The sequence below is a fragment of the Rhinopithecus bieti genome, unplaced genomic scaffold (genome assembly GCF_001698545.2).
Source record: "Rhinopithecus bieti isolate Rb0 unplaced genomic scaffold, ASM169854v2 scaffold_39273, whole genome shotgun sequence".
Classification (NCBI taxonomy): domain Eukaryota; kingdom Metazoa; phylum Chordata; class Mammalia; order Primates; family Cercopithecidae; genus Rhinopithecus; species Rhinopithecus bieti.
This window is the reverse complement of record NW_016816078.1, coordinates 339,647-366,121: the sequence shown is the minus strand read 5'-3', so window position 1 is coordinate 366,121 and position 26,475 is coordinate 339,647. Positions and strand designations below refer to the sequence as shown.

At 41.9% G+C, this 26,475-nt stretch overlaps 1 protein-coding gene and 1 long non-coding RNA gene across 3 annotated transcripts in view; one reads left to right on the top strand and one right to left on the bottom strand.

Annotated features, from left to right (window-relative positions):
* The window catches only part of MCPH1 (microcephalin 1), a 246,742-nt gene extending 232,021 nt beyond the window's left edge, over positions 1-14,721 (top strand). The window contains 1 exon segment of the mRNA XM_017854315.1: positions 14,449-14,721. Coding sequence (XP_017709804.1) covers positions 14,449-14,504 — 56 coding nt within the window. The 3' untranslated portion in view covers positions 14,505-14,721.
* Positions 1-26,475, bottom strand: part of LOC108516720 (uncharacterized) — a 96,755-nt gene that overhangs the window by 13,107 nt on the left and 57,173 nt on the right. The gene's annotated exons all lie outside the window — the stretch shown is intronic.

Here is a 26,475-nt window from a genome sequence, read left to right as displayed (position 1 = left end):
TATATCCATTAGAAATGTGGTTGGTTTGAGAACTGAAACCAGCCATGCATATGCTGCTCCAAGCATTTTGGTTGTGGCAGGAAACTTTGAAGACTATTTTGCTGTACGAATTCACAAAGCCCCTCGCAAACACTCCCATGCTTAGGGGTGAATGCTCAAGTGTGTCACAGCTGCCTTGCAGCTCTGAGGATCAGAAAGGTTAATGGACATAAAAGAAACTTCAAAGCTCAACCTCCTAATGGGAAGCTGCCCTTGGTTTTAGGCTGTCTTTGCTTATTGACCGACTTAATTCATGCTTTGGGTTATGACTGTAGGAGAGATTTTTCTTGTGTCTTTGGAGCATGCTGAACTTGTGTTCCTTTTTGTTATTGCACATTAGGCAGTCAGTGTTGAACCTAAAGTGACCTAAAGTGGCCGAGCTCATGTTATGGGCTGAATTTTGTCTCCCCAGAATTCATACATTGAAGCCTTCCCAGTCCTTAGAACATGATTGTAGCTGGAGCTAGGGCCCTTAATGACGTAAATAAGGTAACATGAGGTCATAAGGGCAAGGCCCTAATCCAATATGACTGGTGTCCTTATATGAAGAGGAGGAGGCCAGGCGTGGTGGCTCATGCCTATAATCCCAGCACTTTGGGAGGCCAAGGCTAGCAGATCACTTGAGGTCAGGAGTGTGGGACCAGTGTGTCAACATGGTGAAACCCTGTCTCTACTAAAAATACAAAATTAGTTGGGCATGGTTGTGGGCGCCTGCAGTCCCAGCTACTCCGGAGGCTGAGACAGGAGAATCCCTACATGAGAGGCGGAGGTTGCGGTGAGCCACGATCCCACCACTGCACTCCAGCCTGTGCAACAGAGCAAAACTCCATCTCAAAAAAAAAAAAAAGAAAGAAAGGAAGACAAACACCAAAGATACATTTGCACAGAGAAGAGTCCAAGTGAGGACACAGGGAGAAGGTGGCCATCTGCAACCTGAGGGGTCTCTCAGGAAGCCTCAGGAGAAACTAACCCCGTGACACCTTGGTCTTGGACTTCCTGCCCTCCGAACGGTGACAAAATAAATGTCTGCTGTTGAAGTCACCCACCCTGAGGCATTTTGTTATGGTAGCCTAAGCAAACTGGTTCAGCCCAAAACGAATTCTGACATCACCTGTGGAAATCTGCCTTTAGACAGCAGGAAACTGAGTTTCTAGGTGAATTAACAAAAGACCCAGAATCCCATCCCCAGCCCCTGATTTTCAGTTCAGAATCTTCCTTGGTAAGAGGCAGAAACTTATCCTGGGCCCAACAAGTGGAAAACTCTTTTTCATTTTCACAGCCACTAACTGTCGTGGTTCCCAGACTGTATACCACAGAACCTGGTGTTCCACAAACTTCCCCAGTTTGGAGCAAGAGAAAAAAGTAGTTGGATGAAATGATCTCATTTTACTTTTTAATCAATTTTTCTTAAATGTTGGTGCTTGAAAATAAATGGATGGCAGTAAAGTACTCCTGAAGGACATAGGAGGAAAGAAATAAAAGAGACAATACTAAATGTGAGCAAAATGGCAGCAGGGCAAAAAAGAGGCTCAGCAATCGCAAAAAAACTGAGGTCTTTGGCGGGGAAAAAACTTATAAATAGTAAAAATCCTGACAATGTTGAAAAAGAAAGGAAGCGAGAGGGTTCCATGAGAAATACTAAGAATGAAATTGGAGCTGTCACTGCAGCTATAGTAAGGATATTTTAAAATCATAAGAGAGCATGATGAACAATTTAATACCAATAAATTTGAAAACAGGTAAGATGGATAATTTTAGAAAATGTTACCAAAATGGATTCAAGAAACAGAAAATCTAAAGTTCAACCACTAAAAATATTAAATAGGTAAAATATGTACATCAGCTGGGTGCAGTGGCTCATGCCTGTAATCCCAACACTTTGGGAGGCCAAAGTGGACAGATCACTTGGGGTCAGGAACTGGAGACCAGCCTGACCAACACAGTGAAATGCTGTCTCTACTAAAGATACAAAGTTAGCCAGGCATGGTGGTGCATGCCTGTGATCCCAGCTACTTGGGAGGCTGAGGCAGAAGAATCACTTGAACCCGGGAGGCAGAGATTGCAGTGAGCTAAGATTGTGCCATTGCACTCCAACCTGGGCAACAAGAGCAAAACTCTGTCTCAAAAGAAAAAAAAAATAAATTATGTATCAACAAAAAAAGAAAATTTTAAAAAGTAACAATTTAAGAAAGTCAAATAGGCAATCAAAAGTATTCCTCTCACCAGCCACTAAAAAGGCACCTGCACATGGGAATGGTAGCAAAATGACAGACGAGGAAACTCTAAGCTCTCATCCACCACATGAACCACTAAAACCAGGCAGAAGCTGTCTGCAGTGACATTGCAGGTACTCTGAACAACCACCAAATGCATACAGCAACCAGCAAATACAGCAAATGCCTGATCGAGGAAAAGCTATCTTCAAGTCCGCAGGAAAGTTTTGTGGCATGTGATGGCAACCCAGTTCCCGGTTCCCTTCCTCAAGCTGCAGGGAGCAGACTGGACATTATTTGTTCCAGTCTGGCTGGTTCATACCTGAAGGATTGATCCTCCTCTCTGTCTCACATAACATGCAAGGTGGGCAAGAAAAAGAGGTGGGCATGGCTCATGAAAGCCACAGAGAGGCAATTAGGGTAGAAATAGATAAATTGAACTATATACACATTAAAGACTTCAGTGCATCAAAGGATGTAGTCAACAGAGTGAAAAGCAATCTATGGAATCGGAGAAAATATTTGCAAATAACGGGTTAATCTTCAGAATATATAAAGAACTCCTGCAAGTCAACAACAAAAAAAAACCCGATTTCAAAGTGAGCAAAGAACTTGAATAAACATTTCTTCAAAAAAGAGGATATAAAAGATGATATAAATAGGTACATGAAAAGATGGTTAACATTACTAATCATTAGGAAAATTACTAATCATTAGGAAAATGCAAATCAAACCCACAATGAGATAGCACCTCAGCACCTCACACCCATTATGATTGCTACTATTAAAAACAAAACAAAACAAACAAAAACAAACACCACAGAAAATAACAAGTGTTGGTAAGGATGTGGAAAGTTGGAGCCCCTGTGTCCTCGTGTAGTGTTGGGAATGTAAGATACTATAGCCACAATAGAAGACAGTGTGACAGTTCATCAAAAAATGAAAAATAGAATTACTATATGATCCAAGAATTCCCCTTCTGGGTATATATCAAAAACAAATTGAAAGCAGGATCTCAAAACAGTTATTTGTACATCCACATTTATAGCAGCATAGTTCACAACAGCCAAAAGGCAGAAGCCCGAGTGTTCATCAGTGGATGCATCATAAACAAAATGTGGTCTATCCATATGGTGGAATATTATTCACCCTTAAAAAGGAAGGAGATTCTGATACATGTAACACTGTGGATGAACTTTGAAAACATCATGTTGAGTGAAATAAGCCAGAAACAAAAGGACAAATATCATATGACTACACTTATAAGAACTTAGAATAGACAAAGTCACAGAGACAAAGTATAGTTGAGTTACCAAGGGTGGAGTAGGCAGGGAGTGGATAATTATTGTTTAATGGCTACAGATTCAGTTTTGGATAATGAGAACATTCTAGAAATTGATAATAATAGTGATGATGGCTGCACAGCATTGCTAATGCACTTCATGCCACTGAAGTGGACACTTCAAAATAGCTAATATAGTAAATTTTATGTTATGTCTATCAAACTTTTAAAGGCACCCTTCACAGATAGTTTTAGTAGTAAGTTTTACCAAACATTATAAAGTTTTGCAGGAAAAAAATAGGAATCTATTCCCCTCATTTTACAAGGCTAGCATGATCTTGACCTAATACTGGTTTAAAAAACTGATTTGTAAACAAGTGCATAAAAATCTGAGGCTGGATGTGGTGGCTCACGCCTGTAATCCCAACACTTTGGGAGGCCGAGGCAGGCGGATCACGAGGTCAGGAGATCGAGACCATCCTGGCTAACACAGTGAAACCGCATCTCTACTAAAAATAGAAAAAATTAGCTGGGCATGGTGGCATGTGCCTGTAGTCCCAGCTACTCGGGAGGCTGAGGCAGGAGAATTGCTTAAACCTGGAAGAAAGAGGTTGCAGTGAGCTGAGATCGCGCCATTGCACTCCAGCCTGGGCAACAGAGTGAGACTCGTCTAAGAAAAAAAAAAAAAACCTCCAAAATAAGACATTTTATCAAGTCAAATTTGACAGTGTGTTTTTAAAACACACACATACATAACCAAGTGTGGTTTAACCTAAGAATGAAAGGATAAATGAATAGCATTAAGTCTTCTTTTTTCTAATCCATTAATTTTCTTAGTAGTGTTAAAAACCAGTAGGGAAGATTCAATGCCCAGTAATGATTTAAAAAAACAAAAAACCAAAAACAACAACAACAACAAAAAACCTCTTCAGAACCAGGAATAGATAACTTTCTTAAGTATGGAGGTGATCGATAAAAAACATACAACAAATATTGAATGGTGAAAACCTTAGTTTAAGGCTTAAATCAGGTACAAGACACACATGAATGCTATTACTCTTACTCTTCAACAGCGTTCTTTGATTCCTAGTCAAGGGGATAAAATAAGAAAAAGAAATGATAAGAATTATACAGGAAGGGACACATTTTGTTTTCATGTTTGCACATTTTGTTTGCAGTTGTCTACATAGAAACATAAAGAGTAAATAGACTGTTACAACTCATTCAGCAAAATTACTGTTTATACGATCCACTCGCTGAAATCATTAGCATTTGTATACCCAATGATAAACAATTATAAAATGTAATAGAAAAAATAGTAAATAATAGTGGATTCAAGGCTAGTCACGTAATACAGGTTGAACATTCCTAATTTTAATCTGAAATGCTCCAATATCCTAAACTTTTTGAGTGCCAACTTGTCAACACAAGTGGAAAATTCCACACCTGACCTCATGTGACAGGGCATAGTCAAAGCACAGGTGCACGACATGGTTGATTTAGTGTCCCCAAGGGAAAAAAGACCCACCCAGCCCCCTTCAACTACAGTATAACTTTTCCATGCACACCCAGATTCCCCCACGCAAGCATGCCCACAACGTATAATAAAATGGCACGTGTGCAGGCTGGACGCACCCACCACAGATTCCCCATGATACCTCACGTGGGGCCAAGAACTCCATGCATTACTCACTGTGGTTTTTTGCTTATTCTCTGCTGTGTCATGTAAAAATATTACTGAAAATGTCAAAAGGCCTGCAGATCCCCTATGTGTAACAGTGATCAGAAAAAGAGGAAGAATTTATGTTTATCAATAGCACAGGCAACTTGTTGGGGGAACTGAACAGCAGTATAAGTGTGAAATGTCTTACAGAAGAGTATGGTGTTGGGATGACCACCATACATGACCTGAAGACACAGAAGGATACACTTTTGAAGTTCTGTGCTGAATGTGATGAGCAGAAGTTAATGGAAAATAGAAAAACTCTGCGTAAAGCTAAAAATGAAGACGTCAATCGTGTATTGAAAAACTAGATCTGAACACGTGCATCACACTGACCACGTGCCACTCAGTGGTATGCTGATCATGAAACAAGCGAAGATCTATCCCAATGAACTGAAAATTGAAGGGAACTGTGAATATTCAACAGGCTGGTTGCAGATATTAAGAAATGACATGGAATTCAAGTTTTAAAGCATCTGCAGATCACAAAGCCGAGTCAAAACTCATTGACGAGTTTGCCAAGATTATCGCTGATGAAAATCTGATGCCAGAACAAGTCTGTATTACTGATGAGACATCACCATTTGGGTGCTGTTGCCCCAGAAAGATGCTGACTACAGCTGATGGGACAGCCCGTACAGGAATTAAGGATGGCAAGGACAGAATGACTTGCAGTGCTGTGCAAATGCAGCAGGCACGCATAAGTGTAAACTTGCTCTCATGGGCAGAAGCTTTTGTCCTTGCTATTTTCAAGGAATAAATTTCTTATCAGTCCATTATTATGCTAACAAAAAGGCGTGGGTAACCAGGGGGCATCTTTTCTGATCGATGTTACAAACATTTCTCAGAGGCCTCTTGTGCTCGCTGCAGAAAAGTTGGACCGGATGGTGACAGCAAGATTTTCTTATGCCTTGACTACTGTTCTGCTCATCCCCCAACTGAAATTCTCATCAAAGATAATATTGATGCTGTGTACTTCCCCCCAGTTGTGACTTCTCTAGTTCAGCCATGTAACCAGGGTATCTTTAGATCAGTGGAAAGTAAGTATAAAAACACTTTCTTGAATTGCATGCTCGCAGCAGGGAACGGAGGTGTAGGTGTAAACGATTTTCAGGAGTTGAGCATGAAGGAGCCATACACGCTGTTGCCAACGCTTGCAACACAGTGACTAAAGACACAGCTGTGCATGCCTGGCGTGACCTCTGGCCTATGACTGTGTTCAGTGATGATGATGAACAAGGTGGTGACTTAGAAGAATTCAGCTTGTCAAGTGAGAAGAAAAGGACGTCTGACCTCCTTACCTATGGAAAAAATATACCTTCTGAGTTCATCAGTCAGCTGGAAGAAGTAGACATTAATGTTGTTTTTAACACTGATAATGGGCTCCAGTTGTTCATTTCACTGACTGATGAAGCTATAGCCAGAATGGTTCTGAATCCAGGTGTTCATGATGATACCAACCATGAGATTATGTTAACACTGCAGAAAAAGCACCCGTGGACAGTGTGGAGCACATGTGTGATGGGTTAACTGAGGCCTAGAGCAGCGTGCATTCACAACAGAACAAGAAATCATGTCAGCTTATAAAATCAAAGACAGACTCCTAAGACAAAAAAGAAAAAAAAAATTAGCCGGGCATGGTGACACGTGACTATAGTCCCAGCTGTGTGGGAGGCTAAGGTGAGAGTCTTGCCTGATCCCAGGAGTTAGAGGCTGCAGTGAGCCATGATCATGCCACTGCACATCAACCTGGGAAACAGAGCGAGGCCCTGTCTCAAAAAAAAAAACCAAAACATTAAGTAAATATTTTGTGCATGAAACAAAGTTTGTGTACACCGAACCAACAGAAAGGAGCTGTCGGTTTTAAGACCATTGTTAATGAGGCAGATACCATTAAAAATTCTAAGACCATTGTCAGTGGGGCAGATACCATTAAAAAGCCACCCAGCAGAATGCCTCCTTGTCCCCAGAGGACCCACTTCCTGCGCCTGTAACTGCTTCTTATGTTCCTTCTCACCTGAAAAGTAAATGTCCCCTAACCTTCGAATCAAAGCACAGCATGGCTGGGAGACCAGAGGCCTGCTGTTGTGTGTTGTTGCTGCTGCTGTTCAACGGCTGATTCCAGTCTCTGCTGATGCCACAGGCTGCTTAGCTCCCCTGAGCACATGAGTCTCCACTGTGTTAATGGCATGTCTTCTTTTTTTACTGTTAACTACTTACGTGTGAATAAGTGTAAGGAAATGATTGCTCGTTGGTAGCATATAAATTCAGAGTCAGGGCCAGGCACGGTGGCTCACGCCTGTAATCCCAGCACTTTGGGAGGCCAAGGTGGGCAGATCGCTTGAGGCCAGGAGTTCAACACCAGCCTGGCCAACACGGCAAAGCCCCATGTCTACTAAAATTAACAAAAATTAGCCGGGCGTGATGGCACATGCATGTAGTCCCAGCTACTTGGGAGGCTGAGGCAGGAGAATCGCTTGAGCCCGGGAGGCAGAGGTTGCGGTAGTGAGTCGAGATTTCACCACTGCACTCCAGCCTGGGCGACAGAGTGAGACTCTGTCTCAAAAAAAAAAAAAAAAAAAAAAAAAAAAAAATCAGGAACGAGGGTGATACCACACAACCACTGATTGTCCACATGCGGTGCGGGCTGAGATAGTGACACCTCTGCTTTCTGATGGTTCCGTGTACACAGACTTTGTTTCATGCACAAAATTTGTTTTTTGAAACAGAGTTTTGCTCTGTTGCCCAGGCTGGTTACAGTGCTGCGATCATAGCTCATTGCAGCCTTTAACTCCTGGCCTCCAGCGACCTTCCCACCTCAGCCTCCTGTGTAGCTGGGACTACAGTCATGCTGTCACACCTGACAATCACACCAGCCTCTGCACAGAATGATTTAAAATATCATATAAAATTACCTCTAGGCTATGTGTATAAGATGTAGATGAAACATAAATGAATTTTGGTTTTAGACTCTGGTCCTATCTTCAAGATCTCTCATTGTACATTCCAAAAATGCCCCCCCCCCCAAAAAAAAAATCTGGAATTTAAAACACTTCTGGTCTCGAGCATTTTGGATGAAGGACACGCCACCTGTAATATCCTTTTACACGTTTCCTGGATGGGAAACAGAAGTTGGTGTGCTGGGAGTCACACGTAAATGGCAGACTTTCTTGTCTGTAACACATTCTTAGGATGTCCTAGAGAAGTATCAGTGATGTGTAAAATAGCAGAGTAGAAAAAATATGTTGAGAACTGCTGTTTTATTAGACTGAGCTACAAAACAGCCACATGGCATCAGGTCATTCATTCATTTACCCAGTAGATATTTCCTACACACTTGTCATATGCCGAGCATATTCTAGGCACTGCAGGCACAGCAGTCGACAGCCTTTGCCCCTGTGAGACTTAACATTTAAGGGAGAAGACAGGCAACAAACAGTTTCTTTAAAAATCCTTATGGTGGTAAATGCAATGAAGAAAACTGGGTGAGTATGGAGAGTAGGAGTAAGGTAGGCCCCTTGCAGGTGAGTGGCATTTGAGCTGAGGCCCAGATGATGAAGAGAAGGATGGACTCTTGTAGGTCTATGGGACTGATCCTTCCAGGAACGGTAAGGGCTGAGAGGTCAAGAGAAGTGGTAAGTTTAGCATGGCTGAAATGAAGGGAGAGAAGACAAAGCCATAGGAAATGAAGCTGGAAAAGCAGGCAGCTTCAGCTGGACCATTCCAGACCACTGACACCTTAACAGACAACACCAAGAAGTTTGGGTTTTGTTCTAAGGTAAATGGAAGTCGCAGAAGGATTTTAAGTGGGAAGAATAGGCTCTGGTATATGTTTGTTTACTCTGTTTGTGTTTGTTTTTGTTTTGATGGATACAGAGTCTCCCAATGTTGCCCAGGCTGGTTTTGAACTCCTGGGCTCAAGGGATCCTCCCAACTTGGCCTCTCAAAGTGCTGACATATGTTTTTTAACGGAAGCAGATAAAGCAATCTTGGACCTTTGCAGTGGTTCAGGTGATTACTGATGGGGGTTAGGACCAGGGACATATCAATGGAGGTGTTGTGAAGTTGTCAGATTTTAAATATACATTTCAAAGCCAGCTGCACTTGTTGATAGCTTGGATGTGGCATATTAGAGAAAGAAGAATCAAAGGTGGCACCTAGTCTTGAGTTCTGAGCTTCCAGAGCGAGGCACCTAGAAGTCAGGACCCGGGAGAATCATGGAATGAGTGGTGGTTTATTCAGTCTGCAGAAGCAGTGCCTACAGCACGGCTGTGTGAAAGAGGAGAGATGTGGGATGAGCAGATGAAAATGACACAGCAGGCAGCTCTGGGCTCATTGTGAGAAACGACTCTAGGAACATGTGTAACCTGCTGGGCTCTACTGTCAGGGGCTGCCTTAAGCCATGAAGCCGCAGAGGCTGGGTGACCACTGTCCCACAGTGAGGGAGCTGGGCCATTCCTTACCAGAGTGGAGATCTGGCTAGATCTCCCAGCCCTAACATGCTTACTTATTTTGATAAGCAAAGCGAAAGCTCACATGGGTCCCATGCGCTCCTGGACTTCTGCACACCGTGCCATTAACCACACTTGGATGCTGGCAACCGCAGTTTTAGTTAAATAAAGTGACTTGCTCACCGTAGTATAAAAAATTAATTTTGGCAGCATGTTGATTCTGTATCCTACCCATAAGACAGAGGCGTGGCTAGTAAACTTTAGCTTGTGCGTAAATGCCTGCCAAGAACTGCTAAATACTGTTGCTTAAAAAAAAAAAGAAAGAAAAAACTTTTTTTTTTTTTAATTTAAATTTCACAGAGCTGCTCAAGGGCAGTTCAACTTTCTACTCATCTCTGTCTCTACCAGCCAGGACTGGCATTACTCTAACATCTATCCTAAGACCACATTTTATGGGATGTTTGAGGATTATTCCTATGAAGTGACATTGGAATTTGGGGATGTGGCTATCTTCAGATGCCAAATAAACTTGGATAGAAATCATTTTTCCTGTGTGTGTTTAGTTAGGAACATGGGGCTGTGAGGGGCTCCCTGGACATGACCCTGGAGCTGTCGGCCCTTGTTGAGTGGTCAGATGCACTTCAGACCTCCCAGAGTGCCGACCAAACACTCAGTCACAGCCCCGTGCACACCTCAAGGCCACTGCTCAGAAGTCCAGTGTAATTCCTCAGGCAGCACGTCCTAGAGCAGGCCATGAGAGGTGTAAGGTACAGACTTTGTTGTGAGGTTACATGTAGGCTTCTCTTCTATCTTGTCTCTGTTTAAAGATCAATACTTCAGGCAGCCTTTATCCCCACCATGACAAATATGTGGATGGAAGGATACATGTGTGGATGGGTGGATGGGTGGATGGGTGGATGAGTGGATGAGTGGATGGATGGATGGATGGATGGATGGATGGATGGATGGATGGGTAGATGGGTAGATGGGTGGATGGAGTGATGTTTGATTTCATAGTCAAAGAACTCAAACAGTAGAGAAGTACACAGGGTCCCCCAGTCTTACAACTCTTCCTTAAAGTAACTACAATAAAGATGGAAGTGTATCTTCTAGATTTCTTTTAAAAACATATTTATGAATGTAAACATACTATGGTCAGATCCAGTGACTCACACCTATAATCCTAAAACTTTGGGAGGCCAAGGTGAGTGGATTGCTTAATGCCAGAAGTTTGAGACCAGCCTTGGCAACACAGAAAGATCCTGTCCCTACAAAAAAAAATTTTTTTTAAGTAGCCTGGTGTCGTGGCACATGCCTGTAGTCCTAGCTACTCAGGAGGCCAAGGTGGGAGGATCACTTGAGGACAGGAATTCCAGGCTGCAGGAAGCCATGATCATACCACTACACTCAAGTCTGGGCAATGGATCAAGATCCTGTATGTTTAAAAAAAAAAAAAGCATGTTTACATAGAAATAAATGTATATAAACATAGATATTGTTTAGGGATTTGTTTTTATATAAATTGGAGAATCACATGTTTTTTCATGAGTTTTTATTTAACCCTATGTCTAGAAGATCCTTCCAGCTTAACACATATACAGCTACTTCATTCTTTTTAACCATTGGGAGGTACGGTAATTAATTTATGTTAATAAATTAATGTCTTTCTGTTATTTTTGTTATTCTGCTATTGTATTTATTTATTTATTTATTTATTTATTTTAGAAACAGGATGTCACTGTGTTGCCCAGGCTGGCCTCAAACTCCTGGGCTCAAGCAGTCCTCCCACCTCAGCCTCCCAAGTAGGTGGGACTACAGGCATGAACCCTGCCACACGGCTGCCTTCTGCTATTTTAAACTTGTGTGTGTATGTGTGTGTGTGTGTGTGTGTGTGTGTGTGTGTGTGTGTTTTCTAATTGAACAATCTGAATTCAATTTTAAGAGATTTTCTTGAGCTACAATTATTCTAGCCCAAGCCCAGGCACATGAAGATTTCTGTAAAATAGATTCAAAGCAGTGGAATTACTGTGCCCTAGGATATGTGTACTTAAATTCTGATACACAAGGCTGCACCAATTTACACTATCACTAACAGTATATAAAGACCTATTTCCTATGTCCTATAAATTCCTATGTCCAATACTGGACATAACCCATAGTTTCAATGTTGGGTGATCTGATTAGTTTAAAAAAATAGATCTCATTCATTTGTAATTCCCTGGCGACTAAATTCCTAATGAGTCTGAGTATCTTAGGAGATTTATCATTCATGAATTGCCAGTCCTGATCCCTTGCCTCTTTTGAAATTGAGTTATTTATCTTTTTCACCCTGTTTAACAGCTGTGCTTACGTAATACGGACATGAAACTTTTGCTGTAAATGTTACAAAATTCTGTCTCTTTAATTGTGCTTATGATGACTTAAGTATTACCAAGTTTTTTATTTTTAACTATTTTTTTTTATAAAATTAAACACCTCTTTTCCTCCATGGCACCTACACTTAGTGGTTTTGCTTAGAAAGGTCTTCCTCACCCTCTGAGCTTTAAAAATAATCTCATATTATTCTATTTATAGTTTTAAAAAATATTTAGACCTTTAATGCATCTGCACTTCACTTATTATATAATGTGAGGGGACCATGTCGTTTTTAATAACTCATTTATTGACATCGACTTATAATGCCCCTGTGAGTCCTCTCTTACATTCCCACATGGTATGGGCGTGTTTCTGGTTATTCTCGTCCATTGATCTATTTGTCTATTCCGTGCTAACCTCTGTTTTACTGCTGTAATTATACAGACTTATTTGATATCTGATATGTCAAATTTTTTCTCATTATTTCTCTTTTTTAAAATCATCTTCCTATGCATTTTTTTTCTTTCCCATAAGCTTTAGAATAAACGTGTCCTTTTCTTTTTTAAAAGTTTGAAATTTGGGGATTATATTGAATTTTTAGATGAATTTGCAAAGAGCATCATGTTTTCTGCATTTTTTTTTTCTGGTTTTTCAAAACTGACACCTAGTCAGAAAACTAAGTGTAAAAATTGAATCCAGAGAATTTTTACAGCATGGAAGAACATACAGATGTGGCTGAATGACTTATAACCTGAGTATCGGGAAAGGCTTCCACCTACCTATGACTCAAAAGCCAGATGCAATAGAAAAAGTGTTGATATAATTTGAATACGTAAGAAATTGAAACTTATACATGGCAAAAGTTTGCATAAGAAAAGTCAAGCCAGGTGTGGTGTGTTACGCCTGTAATCCCAGCACTTCAGAGGACTGAGGCAGGAGGATTGCTTGAGCCCAGGAGTTTGAGACCAACCTGGGCAACAAAGTGAGACATTGGCTCCACAAAAAATCCAAAAATTAACTGGGTGTGGTGGTGCACACCTATAGTCCTGTCTACCTGGGAAGCTGAGGCTGGAGGATCACCTGAGTTCAGGAGACTGAGGCTGCAGTGAGCCATGTTTGCACCAATGCACTCTAACCTGGGTGACAGAGCAAGATCCTATCTCAAAAAGAGAAAAAAATGTAAATCATGATAATACCTGCTTCACTGTTGTGGAGAGAAGTAGTATACCTAGTGCTAATAATAACTGTCATATACAATGTTATTAACTGTATCATTTCTTATATATATAAGCTATCACAAATGTTAGTGTTCCTCCCTTCTGAAATTCACCTGAGTGTCCCTCACTGGCCCAGGCCTCCCGGGTGGAGGCACATTTGTATTGAGAAGACAACAGTTACATTCTGGGACACTATCTTGACCTGTAACTAAGATAAGTCGTTTTTTTCTTCCATTTAAAAAGTATTTATACAATAAACCCATTTTTTCTTTTTTGTACCATACCACCAGTATAGCTTTCCACCTTCTATCACTCTTCTGTGTGACTTCTTAAGTTCCTTCAAATATAATTCTGTAATTATAATTCCATAATCACACAATCATTGTGATTCTGTAATTGCAATTGATTGATTTAATCTACCTTATCATCCAATCAGTGCTGACAGTGGACCTCATTCCTTTTTTTTCTAACAGTAGGAATAGAATGCAGTGCAGTACACTGGCCAGGACGGAGGAAAGAGGGAGGGGTTGTTTCTGCCAGCTGCCAGGCTCACTTGTGGTGATCCTTCAGCTGCACCTGCAGCGCTATCCTGGACCAGGTGCCACTTGTAATTTTCGTAAAAGAGTCGAGTTTCAAACTGATGGGACTTTAGAGCCCCTTTAATTTGAGCTATGAAGAACTGAGTCTTAGGAAGTATGCTTATTCACTTGGTATTCCATAAAAAATACCTACGCTGGGTAGATAGGATGGCACGGCCTCCCTCTCACCATTGGTGTCACAGTTAAAACTCATTTATGTATTTCTTTATCCTCTGCCTTATGCTGAGAGTATTGGAAGTGGTGAGCTAAGATGAGAGAACTCCTGTGTCACAGACTGGCAAGCTTCCCACCCTGCCCACTGAGTGTTCAGCCACGATGGGAGCGTCATCTGTGTCCTCAATCTAATGGGACTGGCCAGTGTGACTGAGACCTGAATGTTTCATTGTATTGAATTTTGTTTCATGTTAATTTAAAAAGTCATGTGTGCTCTATGGACGGGGGGGCCTATGGACAACACAGCTCTTGACCATTTGTTTTTAAATATAGTTTCATGTATATAGAAACAGGTTATCACTTTCCTGTGTGGCTAGCTATTATGAATGCTAAACTGCTTTTCCCTCTCTCTCTAGATTCCATCACCCAGCACAAGGTCTGTGCCTCTGAAAACTACCTATTGCCACAATGACAGTGACCTCACTGGCCTGTGGTGACTGCACAGCTTGCAAAACTGTCTTTGGATGTTCAAGTGAGAAACAATTGTGAGGAGAAGGAACTGGCGTATAGAAGATGACTTTTGATATCATGTTTGCCACGCGTTGTGGTGCTTAAGAACTCTCAGGTGACTTTCTGATGACTGAATTTGTGGTTCAGAAAAGCTTCGGGCCTTTTTTTTTTTTTTTTTTTTTTTTGAGATGGATTCCTGCTCTGATTCTCAGGCTGGAGTGCAGTGGCACAATCTCAGCTCACTGCAACCTCCACCTCCCGGGTTCAAGCAATTCTCCTGCCTCAGCCTCCCGAGTCGCTGGGACGATAGGCATGCGCCACCATGCCCCGCTAATTTTTGTATTTTTGGTAGAGACGGGGTTTCACCATGTTGGCGAGGCTGGTCTCAAATGCCTGACCTCAGGTGATCTGTCAGGCCTCTTCTATAGAATTCCAGTCTTTGTATCTTAGTAATGATCTTAATTGAAAGGTCACAGAACCTTTGTCATTAGAACACGGTACTGCCAAATAAAGAATGGAAATTCATTGACATTGTTTTATTACTGAGAACAACTAGAGAGCTCTGAAAGTTTCTTGGCTTAGATTCGAAGATCTTTATTAATACATTATCTGTTAGGTAGGAAAGACATTTGTCAGTTATTAAGGTGACTTTTATCTAGTGGAGATTCCTCTCTTAAAGTAATGAAAGCAGATAGGTATGGGGGTGTTATACAGGATGATTGGTGCCATCTGAGTGTCTTACTTCTGCAAGCCTGCTTTATGGTGAACAAAGCATCACCAACAAGGGATCACAATGTCCATTGGCCACGTTTTGCCTGCCGTCCTCGAGAGGAAATTGGCAGCTGGGGCTGATTCACAGAAACACCGATTTGTGGCTGAGCACGGCGGCTCACGCCTGTAATCCCAGCCCTTTAGGAGGCTGAGGTCAGGAGTTCGAGACCAGCCTGGCCAATGTGGCAAAACCCCATCTCTACTAAAAATACAAAAATCAGCTGGGTGTGGTGGCGCACACCTGTGGTCCCAGCTCCTCAGGAGGCCGAGGCAGGAGAATCGCTTGAACCCAGGAGGCGGAGGTTGCAGTGAGCTGAGGTTGCAGTGAATCAAGATTGCTCCACTGCACTCCAGCCTGGACGACAGAGCAACTCTCCATCTCAAATAAATAAATGAATAAGAAACACCGATGTGTCTGTCACCTTCTAAACAAATGAAATGCTAGGAAGTCCTAGCCAGAGTGATCAGGCAAGAATAAGCCATAAAAGGCATCCAAATAGGAAAAGAAGTCAAACTGTCTCTCTTCACTGCCAATATGATTCTATACCTAGAAAACCCTAAAGACTCTGCCAAAAGGCTCCTGGAACCGATAAACGACTTCAGTAAAGTTTCAGGATAGAAAATCCATGTACAAAAACCAGCATTTCCATACACAATAACATTCAAGCTGAGCACCAAATCAAGAACGCAATCCCATTTCCAATAGCCATGGAATGAAATACCTAGGAACACATGTAACCAAGGAGGTGAAGGATCTCTACAAGAACCATAAACGAGATGCTGAGTCCCAGCGAGGTCGAAGGTGCCACTGAGCCCTCACTGTGGTGCTGTTCCCACTCCAGGTTATCTACCTCCAATTTCAAGTCCCTCAACAGATATAACAGATCAACTTCAAGAATGAACCTTTGAGAAGGGACGTAGCAGTGCGTTCTGTAGAAATTGGCATTCTATAGAAAACCATAGAAACTGGAAATCATGAAGGGTTTTCTCTTGGTTTTAAAATAATGCATACATCCAAATCATCCCCTCATGATACTCATCCTCTAACAGCAATTGAACTTCAATACAATGCGTCATTCCTGAGTCCACTCGCTTCACATTACATTTCTCTATAACCACAAGCATCCTGGCTTGGTAGCGCTCCCACAGCACCAAAAATCCCTGAGGAGGCTGACAAACATTCTGCTGACTCATGCTGGGGACAAGCCACAGAGAACTTCCATCACCCACCACATCAGCCATGGAGCCAGCCCAGCCTCTGCCCACCCAGGCCTCAGTCCTCAATGTTAAGTTCTGATCCTTGATGCTGGCCTGCCAGTGGCCAGTCAAGATTCTCTTTCTGAAAGCTAATATTTTATGAGAACTAACTGTTGCTAGACATTACACTAAGCATATTACATGTTGTACTTCATTTTACCCTTCCAACAATCCTATTAGTAGCTTACTGTGGGTCTGCAAAGCCTTAATCAAAACATACAGGACTAGAGGTTCTCAGGATTCTGAATTCTTTTTAATTTTTTTAAAGGCTTATGGCTCTCACCACTTTTATTCAACGTTGTATTAAAGATTCTACCCAGAGAAGGCAATAAAAGGAAATTAAAGCTATACAGATTGGAAGTGAAGAAATAGAAGTCTTTATTCTCAAGAATATAAGACACTATATATAGAAATTGTAAGGAATGAAAAAAAAAAAACCCCTACAAGAACTTATAACAAGTTTAGCAAGATTGCAATACACAAAGTTAATATACAAAACTAACAGAATTGTATTTATATATAGTCAATAAGCAATTCAAAATGAAATTAAGACCATGATTCCATTTAAAATTGCATCTAAAAATAAACAAAATAGGAATAGACTTGGCAACAGAAGTGTAACATCTGTATACTGAAACCCGTAAAACACTGCTGAAAGAAGTTACAGATTTAAATAGTGACATATACAAAGTTCATGGATTAGAAGATGCAATATTGTTAAGATGGTAGTTCTCAAATTGATGTATAGATTCAATGCAATCCATTAAAATCTCAGGTGGCTCTTCTGTAGAATTTGAAAAGCTGATGCTAAATTTTTTATGAAAATGCAAAGAACCTCTAGTAGACAAAACAATTTTTTTTAAAAGCAAAGTTGGAGGATTAATAGAACCTGATTCCAAAACTGTCTATGAAACTACAATAACCACAAAGTATCAGCCGGGCACCGTGGCTCACACCTGTAATCCCAGCTCTTTGGGAGGCTGAGGCGGGTGGATCACTTGAGGTCAGGAGTTTAAGACCAGCCTGGCCAACTTGGTGAAACCTCGTCTCTACTAGAAATACAAAAAACTAGCCAGGCATGGTGGCATGCACCTGTAATCTCCATTCCTCAGGAGGCTGAAGCAGGAGAATAGCTTGAACCTAGGAGAGTCCATCTCAACAACAACAACAACAAAAGTATTATATTGGCAAAAGAATAGACATGTAAATCAAATAACAGAGAATTCAGGTATAAATCTTCATATTTATGGCCGATTGACTTTGAACAAAGCTGCTGAGGCAATTCAGTATAGTAGCATATTCTTTTCAACAAATGGTGCTGGCAGAAGGAAAAAAAAAAGCACTAGGATCCTTACCTCACACCATGCACAAACATTAGCTAAACATGGACTAAGTCAGGGTTTCTCAACCTCAACATTGTTGGCGTTTGTGGGGGTGGATAATTCTTTGCTGTGGAGAGCTGTCCTGTGCACTGTAGGATGTTTAGCTGTATCCTGGCCTCTGCCTATTAGATGCCAGTGGCACCCCTCCCCCAACACACACCCGGTTGTGACAATCTACGTCTCTAGATATTCCCAAATGTGCCCTGGAGAGCAAAACTGTTTCCAGTTGAGAATCATTGACCTAATGTAAAAAATAAAATGTACAGAAGAAAGCACAGCAGGAAATCATTCTGACCTTAGGTTAGGCAAAGATTTCTTAGATATCACACTAAAGGCACAATTCATTAAAAAAATAAGTTGGACTTCGTCAAAATTTTAAGTTTTGCTCTTCTGAAGAAACCATAAGAAACAATGAAAAAGACAAGCCACAGACTATGAAAAAATACTTGCAAACCATATATCTAATAAAGGACTTGTACCCACACCATGTAAAGAACTCATAACTCATTAATAAAAGGATAAAGAAAAAGCTGAAGACAATTCACACAAAAAGATATACAAATAAGCACATTAAAATGGTCAATATTATTAGTCACTAGGGAAATACAAATTAAAGGCACAATGAAATACCTATTACACACCCACTAGAATGACTGCAAACAATAAGACTGATAATTCCAAAATCTGACCAGGATATGGAGAAACTACGATATGTAGTTTCCTACATTGCTGGCATGACTGCAAAATGATACAGCCACTTTGAAACACCATTTGGCAGTTGCTTAAAAAATTGAACATTCAATTACCATATGACCCAGCAATTTCACTCTTAGGTATGTAACCAAAATACATGAAAACATGGATCTGCACAAGGTCTTGTATACAAATGTTCATAGCAACATTATTCATAATAACCAGAAATTAGCCCATCAACTGAAAAGTAGATAAAATGTATATCCACATCATGGAATGCTACTCAGCACACTTCTAAAAAGCAATAGACTACTAACACGTGCAACAACATGAATGAGCTTCAGAAACACAAGTGAAAGAGGTCAGACACAAAAGACTACAGATTGTATAATTCCATTTAGATACCATTTCTACAAACCATAAAACTAGAGGCACGAAACAGATTCATGGTCTCCTGCAGCTGGGGATGGGAGTGGGAAGAGGGAGCAAACATTTTGGGATGATGCAAACGTTCTAAAACTGGATTGTGATTTTGGTTACACAACTGTATACATTTACTAAAATCACTGAACAGTACACTTTTAATGGGTAAGCTTTAAGGCATGTGAATTACACATCAATAAAGCTATTTTTTTAAAAAAGAGAGAGAGCGAGAGCTACATGGCAGCCCCAGGGCAGTAGCTCTCAGATCTCCCTTAGAGAAAGAACTTTCTCTTCCACAGCGATGAGTGCAGGTAGCTAACACGCTCCAACCTGCATCTGGTAGTTCATTTAAGATCGACCTCGGCTTTCAAGTTAATGCCATGCTCTTTCTTGGCAGTCCCAAGCCAAGAAGTGGGCACAGAAAGGCACAGGGGCCTGGCTGATTCAGCCCAACATGAGGCTCCTCACCCTAGAACTCCCTGTGGAGTTGGCCGAGCCCACATGTGACCTGTAATGTGGTCTAAGCTGTCAGACCTCCACAGTGGCGGGAAGGTTTTCCATATCTCAGCCTGCTTCTACTCCCTTTTATTTTTCCCAGGAGTCACCCTTGGTCATCTCTTACTCTTTGAACTCTATGTCAGTGTCAGCTACCCAGAGGACCCATCAGACACAAAGTAATATGCAGATAACAGCCCAGGGGAATCTGAGCAGCACCCTGAAACCAACGTTTCCTCAGTGAAACCTAGAACAAACGTGGAATAAATAAAAACTACTAACAGTCTCATTTCGGCACTGGCAGTCTCACTCTGGAATCTGTGTTCATGCTCCCCAGGCCTATACTACAAGCTCGTTCAGCCATAACAGGGCAACTGTGAGGCTGTTGGATGGGATGATGTTGGAAGTAAATGCTTGGTGCCACCAACTGAAAATAGCACTCAGGCAAAAGTTTTCTCAGCAAGGCAATTTACCTTTATAGAAGTGTGCATCTCATGGATGGAACAATGGCAAGAGCACACTGGACAAGGGAGGGGAAGGGGGCCTTATTCCTAACACAGCTAGCCCTACTGCTATATCTTTCCCCTATTTACTAGGGTTTGACCGCACAGTCTAAGCTAATTCCGATTGGCTATTTTAAAGAGAGCAGGGGTACGAGCCAGAGTGGCAGGACGGTTACAGAACAGGTGACTAAGGATGACTAAGGACAGAGCAGGTGACTAAGGATGACTAAGGACAGAACAGGTGACCAAGGACAGAGCAGGTGACTAAGCACAGAATAGGTGACTAAGGATGACTAAGGACAGAGCAGGCGACTAAGGACAGAACAGGCGACTAAGGATGACTAAGGACAGAACAGGTAACTAAGGATGACTAAAGACAGAACAGGTGACCAAGGACAGAGCAGGTGACTAACGACCGAACAGGTGACTAAGGGTGACTAACAACCGAACAGGTGACTAAGGACACAACAGGTGACTATGGATGACTAAGGACAGAGCAAATGACTAAGGTTGACTAAGGATAGAGCAGGTGACTAAGGACAGATCAGGTGACTAACGATGACTAAGGATAGAACAGGTGATTAAAGGTGACTAAGGCCAGAGCAGGTGACTAAAGACACAACAGGTGACTAAGGACAGAGCAGATGACTAAGTATGACTAAGGCCAGAGCGGGTGACTATGGATGACTAAGGACAGAACAGGTGACTAAGGACAGAGCAGGTGATAGAGGCTAGGAGGGAGTTGTTTACTGAAACTAGGGGCAAACAGACGTAAAGAACGAGAAAGTTAAACTTTAAAGTGGAGAACAAAGAACAGCCGAACATCCTGACACATTGGTTCTTTGGAGAGGAACTCAGAGAACTCATTGTACTTAACAATTGTCTCCCTCTTAAATTTTAAAAGATATTAACAGGCTAAACTTTGAAAGAGGAATTTACTGTATCCTACAGATGACAATTAATGATCAATCTTGCAATGTTTACTGAGGTCACTATCCTCAGTGCTATATGTGTTCTGTGTCCCATTGACTTCAGGGTAACTACATGGTCCTTAAACTTAGAATCAAAGTATTTCCATGAGACCTTCCTTAATAGACATTTGTTCTCAGCCTTCTTTCAATAGCAACATCCTTTGTTCAAATGAGGATGCACAAATAAATACAATAGGTAAAAACATGGTATCAGGACTGCTCTCATTAAGCTGGCGTGCGGGGTGGTCACACGAGGGTTTCGGATCCTCACCCAAAGATCTCATCTTTCTCTGCACGAGAGTAAGCTGCACAGTGCCTTTGCAGATACTTCTGAGATTGCCTGAAACCTGCTGGTCTGGCTCAGTCTCTCCTATCACTGACAAAGAAGCCGAGACCTCGAAAGTCATGCCACCCATGAGCGGTAACTCATGCAAAGAATCGAAATACCAGAACTCTCGACCCACGAGGCTTCCTCTCTGTGCACCCAAGATGTCCCAAACTGACATGGTCTATGCACGATGGAGAACTTTGATCAAACTTGGAAAACGTCTTCGAAAGTGAAACGTGGCACATTGCAGAGACGTCACAATTGATACTTCCTTTGATGGTCCCTGAGAGCATCTTTGTGTTCCATGTAGCTGCTCCCATTATTTTGGGCAGACACTGGCATAGTCTTTGATGAAACATTTTTCACCTTGAGTTACAGTAAATGTTATCTCGTGTTTTTGGAAATGCCATTCAAGGACTTAAGAGATATCATTGCTAGATAATTGTTTATAATCATGCCCCTTATAATTTCATTTGAAGATTATGTGAGAAAAATCTAAGCATATCAATTTAATAAAGGATTTGGACAAATGCATCTGAAACTTTAATACAAATTCAGATCACCTGGGGATATTGTTAACTGGTAGATTCTACTTCAGTACATCTGGGGCCAGAAAGGCTGCATTTCTTTCCCCTCACCTGCCCTCCCCTCCCCTCCCCTCCCCTCTCCTCCTTCCTTCTCTCTCTCCTCTCCCTCTCTCTTCTTTCTTTCAAGATGGGTCTCCCTCTGTTACCCAGCTGGAGTACAGTGGCACGCTCATGGCTCACTGCAAAGGTTGTATTCTAACAAGCTCTCTGGTGATGTTGATGCAGTTTCAGTAGCAGGGAGTTAGAATACTCGATAGGATATTATAAATGTATATTTCCTTTACTTCTGCACAAGATGTAATGTCTTGTTAAGCCAAATTGCTATTTCTTACAGTGTTGCAAATACCTTGTGAGATTCTTATCAAGCTATTGGGTACTGATTATGAGAACATCGGAATGGTCAGAGGCGTCCTAACCAGGGTGACTCCATCCTGAATAAAGGCTGGATAAAGGCAAACCTGCTGGGGGACATTCCCTGGGGGTTGAGCACTCTCCGTCACAAAATGTTGATAGTTGAGGGAACGAGTTGACCTACGTAAAGAACTAAAACTTACGGAAATGTCCAGGTATTTGAAGAACAAAAAGCATTCCTACTTTAAGAATAGGGTTCGCTTTAGAGATAACAACAACACATTCATAAATTCTTGCTGAAATCAATAGTTGCACAAGAAAATAACTATTAATAGCCTGTTGCAAGCTGATCACAAATCTTTGTAAAAAATTACACTCTTCTTTGCCTTAATATGCTATATAGGCAAGCGTTACGTTTAAGGTGCTCCTTGCTTTTCAAGGACACCCCACTCTGTAATAGTTTCTAATAAGCAGGTTTAACTTTACTATACTCTGCGACTTGCCCTGAATTCTTTCCCATGTGAGATCCAAGAACTCGCTCTTGGCATCTGGGACAAGACCCCTGTTTTTTGTTTGTTTGTTTGTTTTTGAGACTCGCTCTGTCCCCCAGGGTGGAGTGCAGTGGCATGATCTCAGCTCACTGCAAGCTCCGCCTCCCAGGTTCATGCCATTCTCCCGCCTCAGCCTCCCGAGTAGCTGGGACTACAGGCACCAGCCACCACGCCCAGCTAATTTTTTGTATTTTTAGTAGAGATGGGGTTTCACCATGTTAGCCAGGATGGTCTCGATATCCTGACCTTCGTGATCCACCCGCCTCAGCCTCCCAAAGTGCTGGGATTACAGGCATGAGCCACCGCGCCTGGCCAGCAAGACCCTTTTTTAGATAACTGAGTTTAAAAGTACATCTAAGGAGGCTGAGGCAGGAGAATCGCTTGAACCCGGAAGGCAGAGGTTGCAGTGAGCCAAGATTGCACCACTGCACTCCACCCTGGGTGACAGAAGGAGACTCCATCTCAAAAAATAAAAAATAAATAAAAATAAAAGTACATCTGTGCCAACCGGGAGCCTGGTATAACTTGTCCAGGCATCCGTGTATTTGAGGTCTATGCGAGCGTTTGTCTGTTTAGTATGTAAACTCGTGTAACCACCACCGTAGGGAAGACACAGCAGCTCCGTGACCAGAAGGTTCTGTCCTGAGGTCCTTTTATAACCACAGAACCCACCAGCTTCTGTCCCTTCCTGAACTCCTGGCAACCACTCATCTGCCTTCCACTTCTATAATTCTGCCATTAATAACTTGTTACTTTATTTCACATAACAAGTAGTGACTTAACTGCAGATAAAGGGAACATTCATGTTTGTGCTTTTCTTGTCATGGCTTCCTTGTGTGAACCTTTCTCTACTTAGAGGGAATCGTATCGAGAAGTACAGTTTCTGTTTGGAGAGAATGGAAAGAGAAAAGAAAATCAAACACAATGGTCTCAATGTTTGAAAAAGCATAGAGTGGATATAATGACCTAAACCTAAACACCCTTCGGCACAGCAGACCTACAGATACTGACGGAAATGTCACAAGCTTCCTTCTAAAAGCAGTGCAGAACTCCTAATAAAGAATGGAAATCCCCAGTCGGTGGGAGTCAAGAGAGAGCCAGTCGGGATGCTGAGTCCCGGTCCTGGGGCTCGGCTGCTGCCGGGTAGGGCAGAGCAGGCTCTTGGGGAGCACAAGCTTGGGTTTTAATGTCAAACAGGATCAGCAGATGAGGAAGCAGATGAGGAAGTGAAAAGTCACTAGCATTGCAGCTGAAACCCCCCTAAAGAAAAGCAAAATTCTGGAAGGACTCACTGAGAGGAAGAGGACTAGGAAACACTGCACAGGAGGCCAAAGAAGCCAGACCTGCCCAGAGCTCCAATCAGGGAGAGTGAAAAAGAGACTCAACAGGTTTAAGTTCATACATGGTCATACAGGCCATGTTTTCTGAAATAAACATAATGTAGGAAAGTAATTGTATGAAGAAGTCCAAAAACTAGGCTGGGCACAGTGGCTCATCTCTGTAATCCCAGCACTTTGGGAGGCTGAGGTAGGCAGATTACTTGAAGCCAAGAGTTCGAGACCAGCCTGGCCACCATGGTAAAAGCCCATCTCTACTAAAACTACAAAAAAATTCGCAGGCATGGCATGGTGGCACACACCTGTAATCTGACCACTCAGGAGGCTGAGGCACGAGAATCAACTTGAACCAGGAGGCGGAGTTTGCAGTGAGCCCAGATCGCACCATTGCACTCCAGCCTGGGTGACAGAGTAAGACTCTGACTCAAAGAAGTCCAAAAACTATATTTGTAGTTTGAAAACATAAATAATTGATACATCAAAAGAAATAATAATGGAAATGATAAAATATTTAGAACTGAAATAAAACCTTCTGGGACATACCTAATGCAATAGTTAGAGGGGCCTATATAGCCTTAATTGCTTATATTATTCATAAAGGGGGAAGAAACCTAAAAATTTGTTAGCTAAATATTGAATGAAATGAACTGGGGAGGGCCAGGCACGGTGGCTCAGGCCTGTAATCTCAGAACTTTGGGAGGCTGAGGCGGGTGGAACACGAGGTCAGGAGATCGAGACCATCCTGGCTAACACGGTGAAACCCCGTCTCTACTAAAAATACAAAAAATTAGCCAGGCGTGGTGGCACACACCTGTGGTCCCAGCTACTCGGGAGGCTGAAGCAGGAGAATCGCTTGAACCCAGGAAGCAGAGGTTGCAGTGAGCTGAGATCTCGCCACTATACTCTAGCCTGGGCAACAGAGCAAGACGCCGTCTCAAAAAACAAAAAAAAAAAACAAAAGAAAAGAAAAGAAAGAAAGAAATTGGAGAAATAACTACATAGTAAATCAAAGAAAGTGATAGGAAGAAAATAATAGCAGAAACTAACAAAATCAAAATAAATAATCAAAAGGTGGTTCTTTGAGAAGACTAATAAAATAGGCAAATGTCTGAAAGTTTGACCAAGGTTGAAAGAAAGGAAGGAAGAAAACAATGTTAGGCATGAAAGGGAACTGTAACTACTCACCACACTTCCTTTAAGTTTTCAAATCTTGAAGAATTTTGGAAACATGGCAATAATAACAATGGAAGGTAAAAGAAAATCTAAAAGGTGATGTTACATTAGAGGTTATATTAGAAATAATTAGTTATAATTCAGCAAAAACAGACTTAAATCAAAAATTGCCATCAAATAGGATGAAGTTTGGGAGGGAACGCAAAATTTTGATGCCCTCTCCCCGTGGAATCACCCTCCCAGGGCCAGGACATCAATCGATGCATTCATCAACTCCGCTGAAGAACTTCCACCAAGCCTGTGCTGCAGCATTTTTTACTGATGTGTCATTATGTGGGCATCAGATTGATTACATTTATTAAATTGGTTGATCGACCTCAATCTCTGGTTCTCTCCTCCATCCCCATGGTCGTGATCAACCCAAGTCCCAACTTTCTAACCAACTGCTTGGTCCTTCTGGTGACCAGCCCCCATCCTGAAGCCATCTAGGGGCTGTCGGGGGTCATTAGCATCACAAAGACATTCCTGTTGCTCAGGAAATTACAAGTGTTTCTGAAGCTCTGTGCCAGGAACTAGGGACCAACAACAGGTATCTATTAGCCTCATTTCACAGATGAACAGATACATTTTTGTTACACCACACATGGCAAGCCTGGTAAGTGGACCCTTCCCCAAGAAGGTATGTAAGTAACTAGGAACTGGGTGGGGTGTTTAATCCTCTTTCATGGAAGAGGAAAGAATAATTGGAAATAATAATACAAAGCATGACAAGAGAAAAAACTTAAGATCCCATGTTGAGGCCGGGTGCAGTGGCTCACAGCTGTAATCCTAGCACTTTGGGAGGCCGGTGGTGGGCAGGTTGCCTGAGCTCAGGAGTTCAAGACCAGCCTGGGCAACATGGCGAAACCCCATCTCTACTAAAAATACAAAACAATTAGCTGGGTGTAGTGGCAGGCGCCTGTAGTCCCAGCTACTTGGGAGGCTGAGGCAGGAGAATCACTTGAACCTGGGAGGCAGAGGTTGCCTCCAAAAAAAAAAAAAAATCCTATGTTGAACATGTTATGTTTGAGAGGTCTGAGTGACATCCAGATTAAGATGTGAAGCAGAGTGG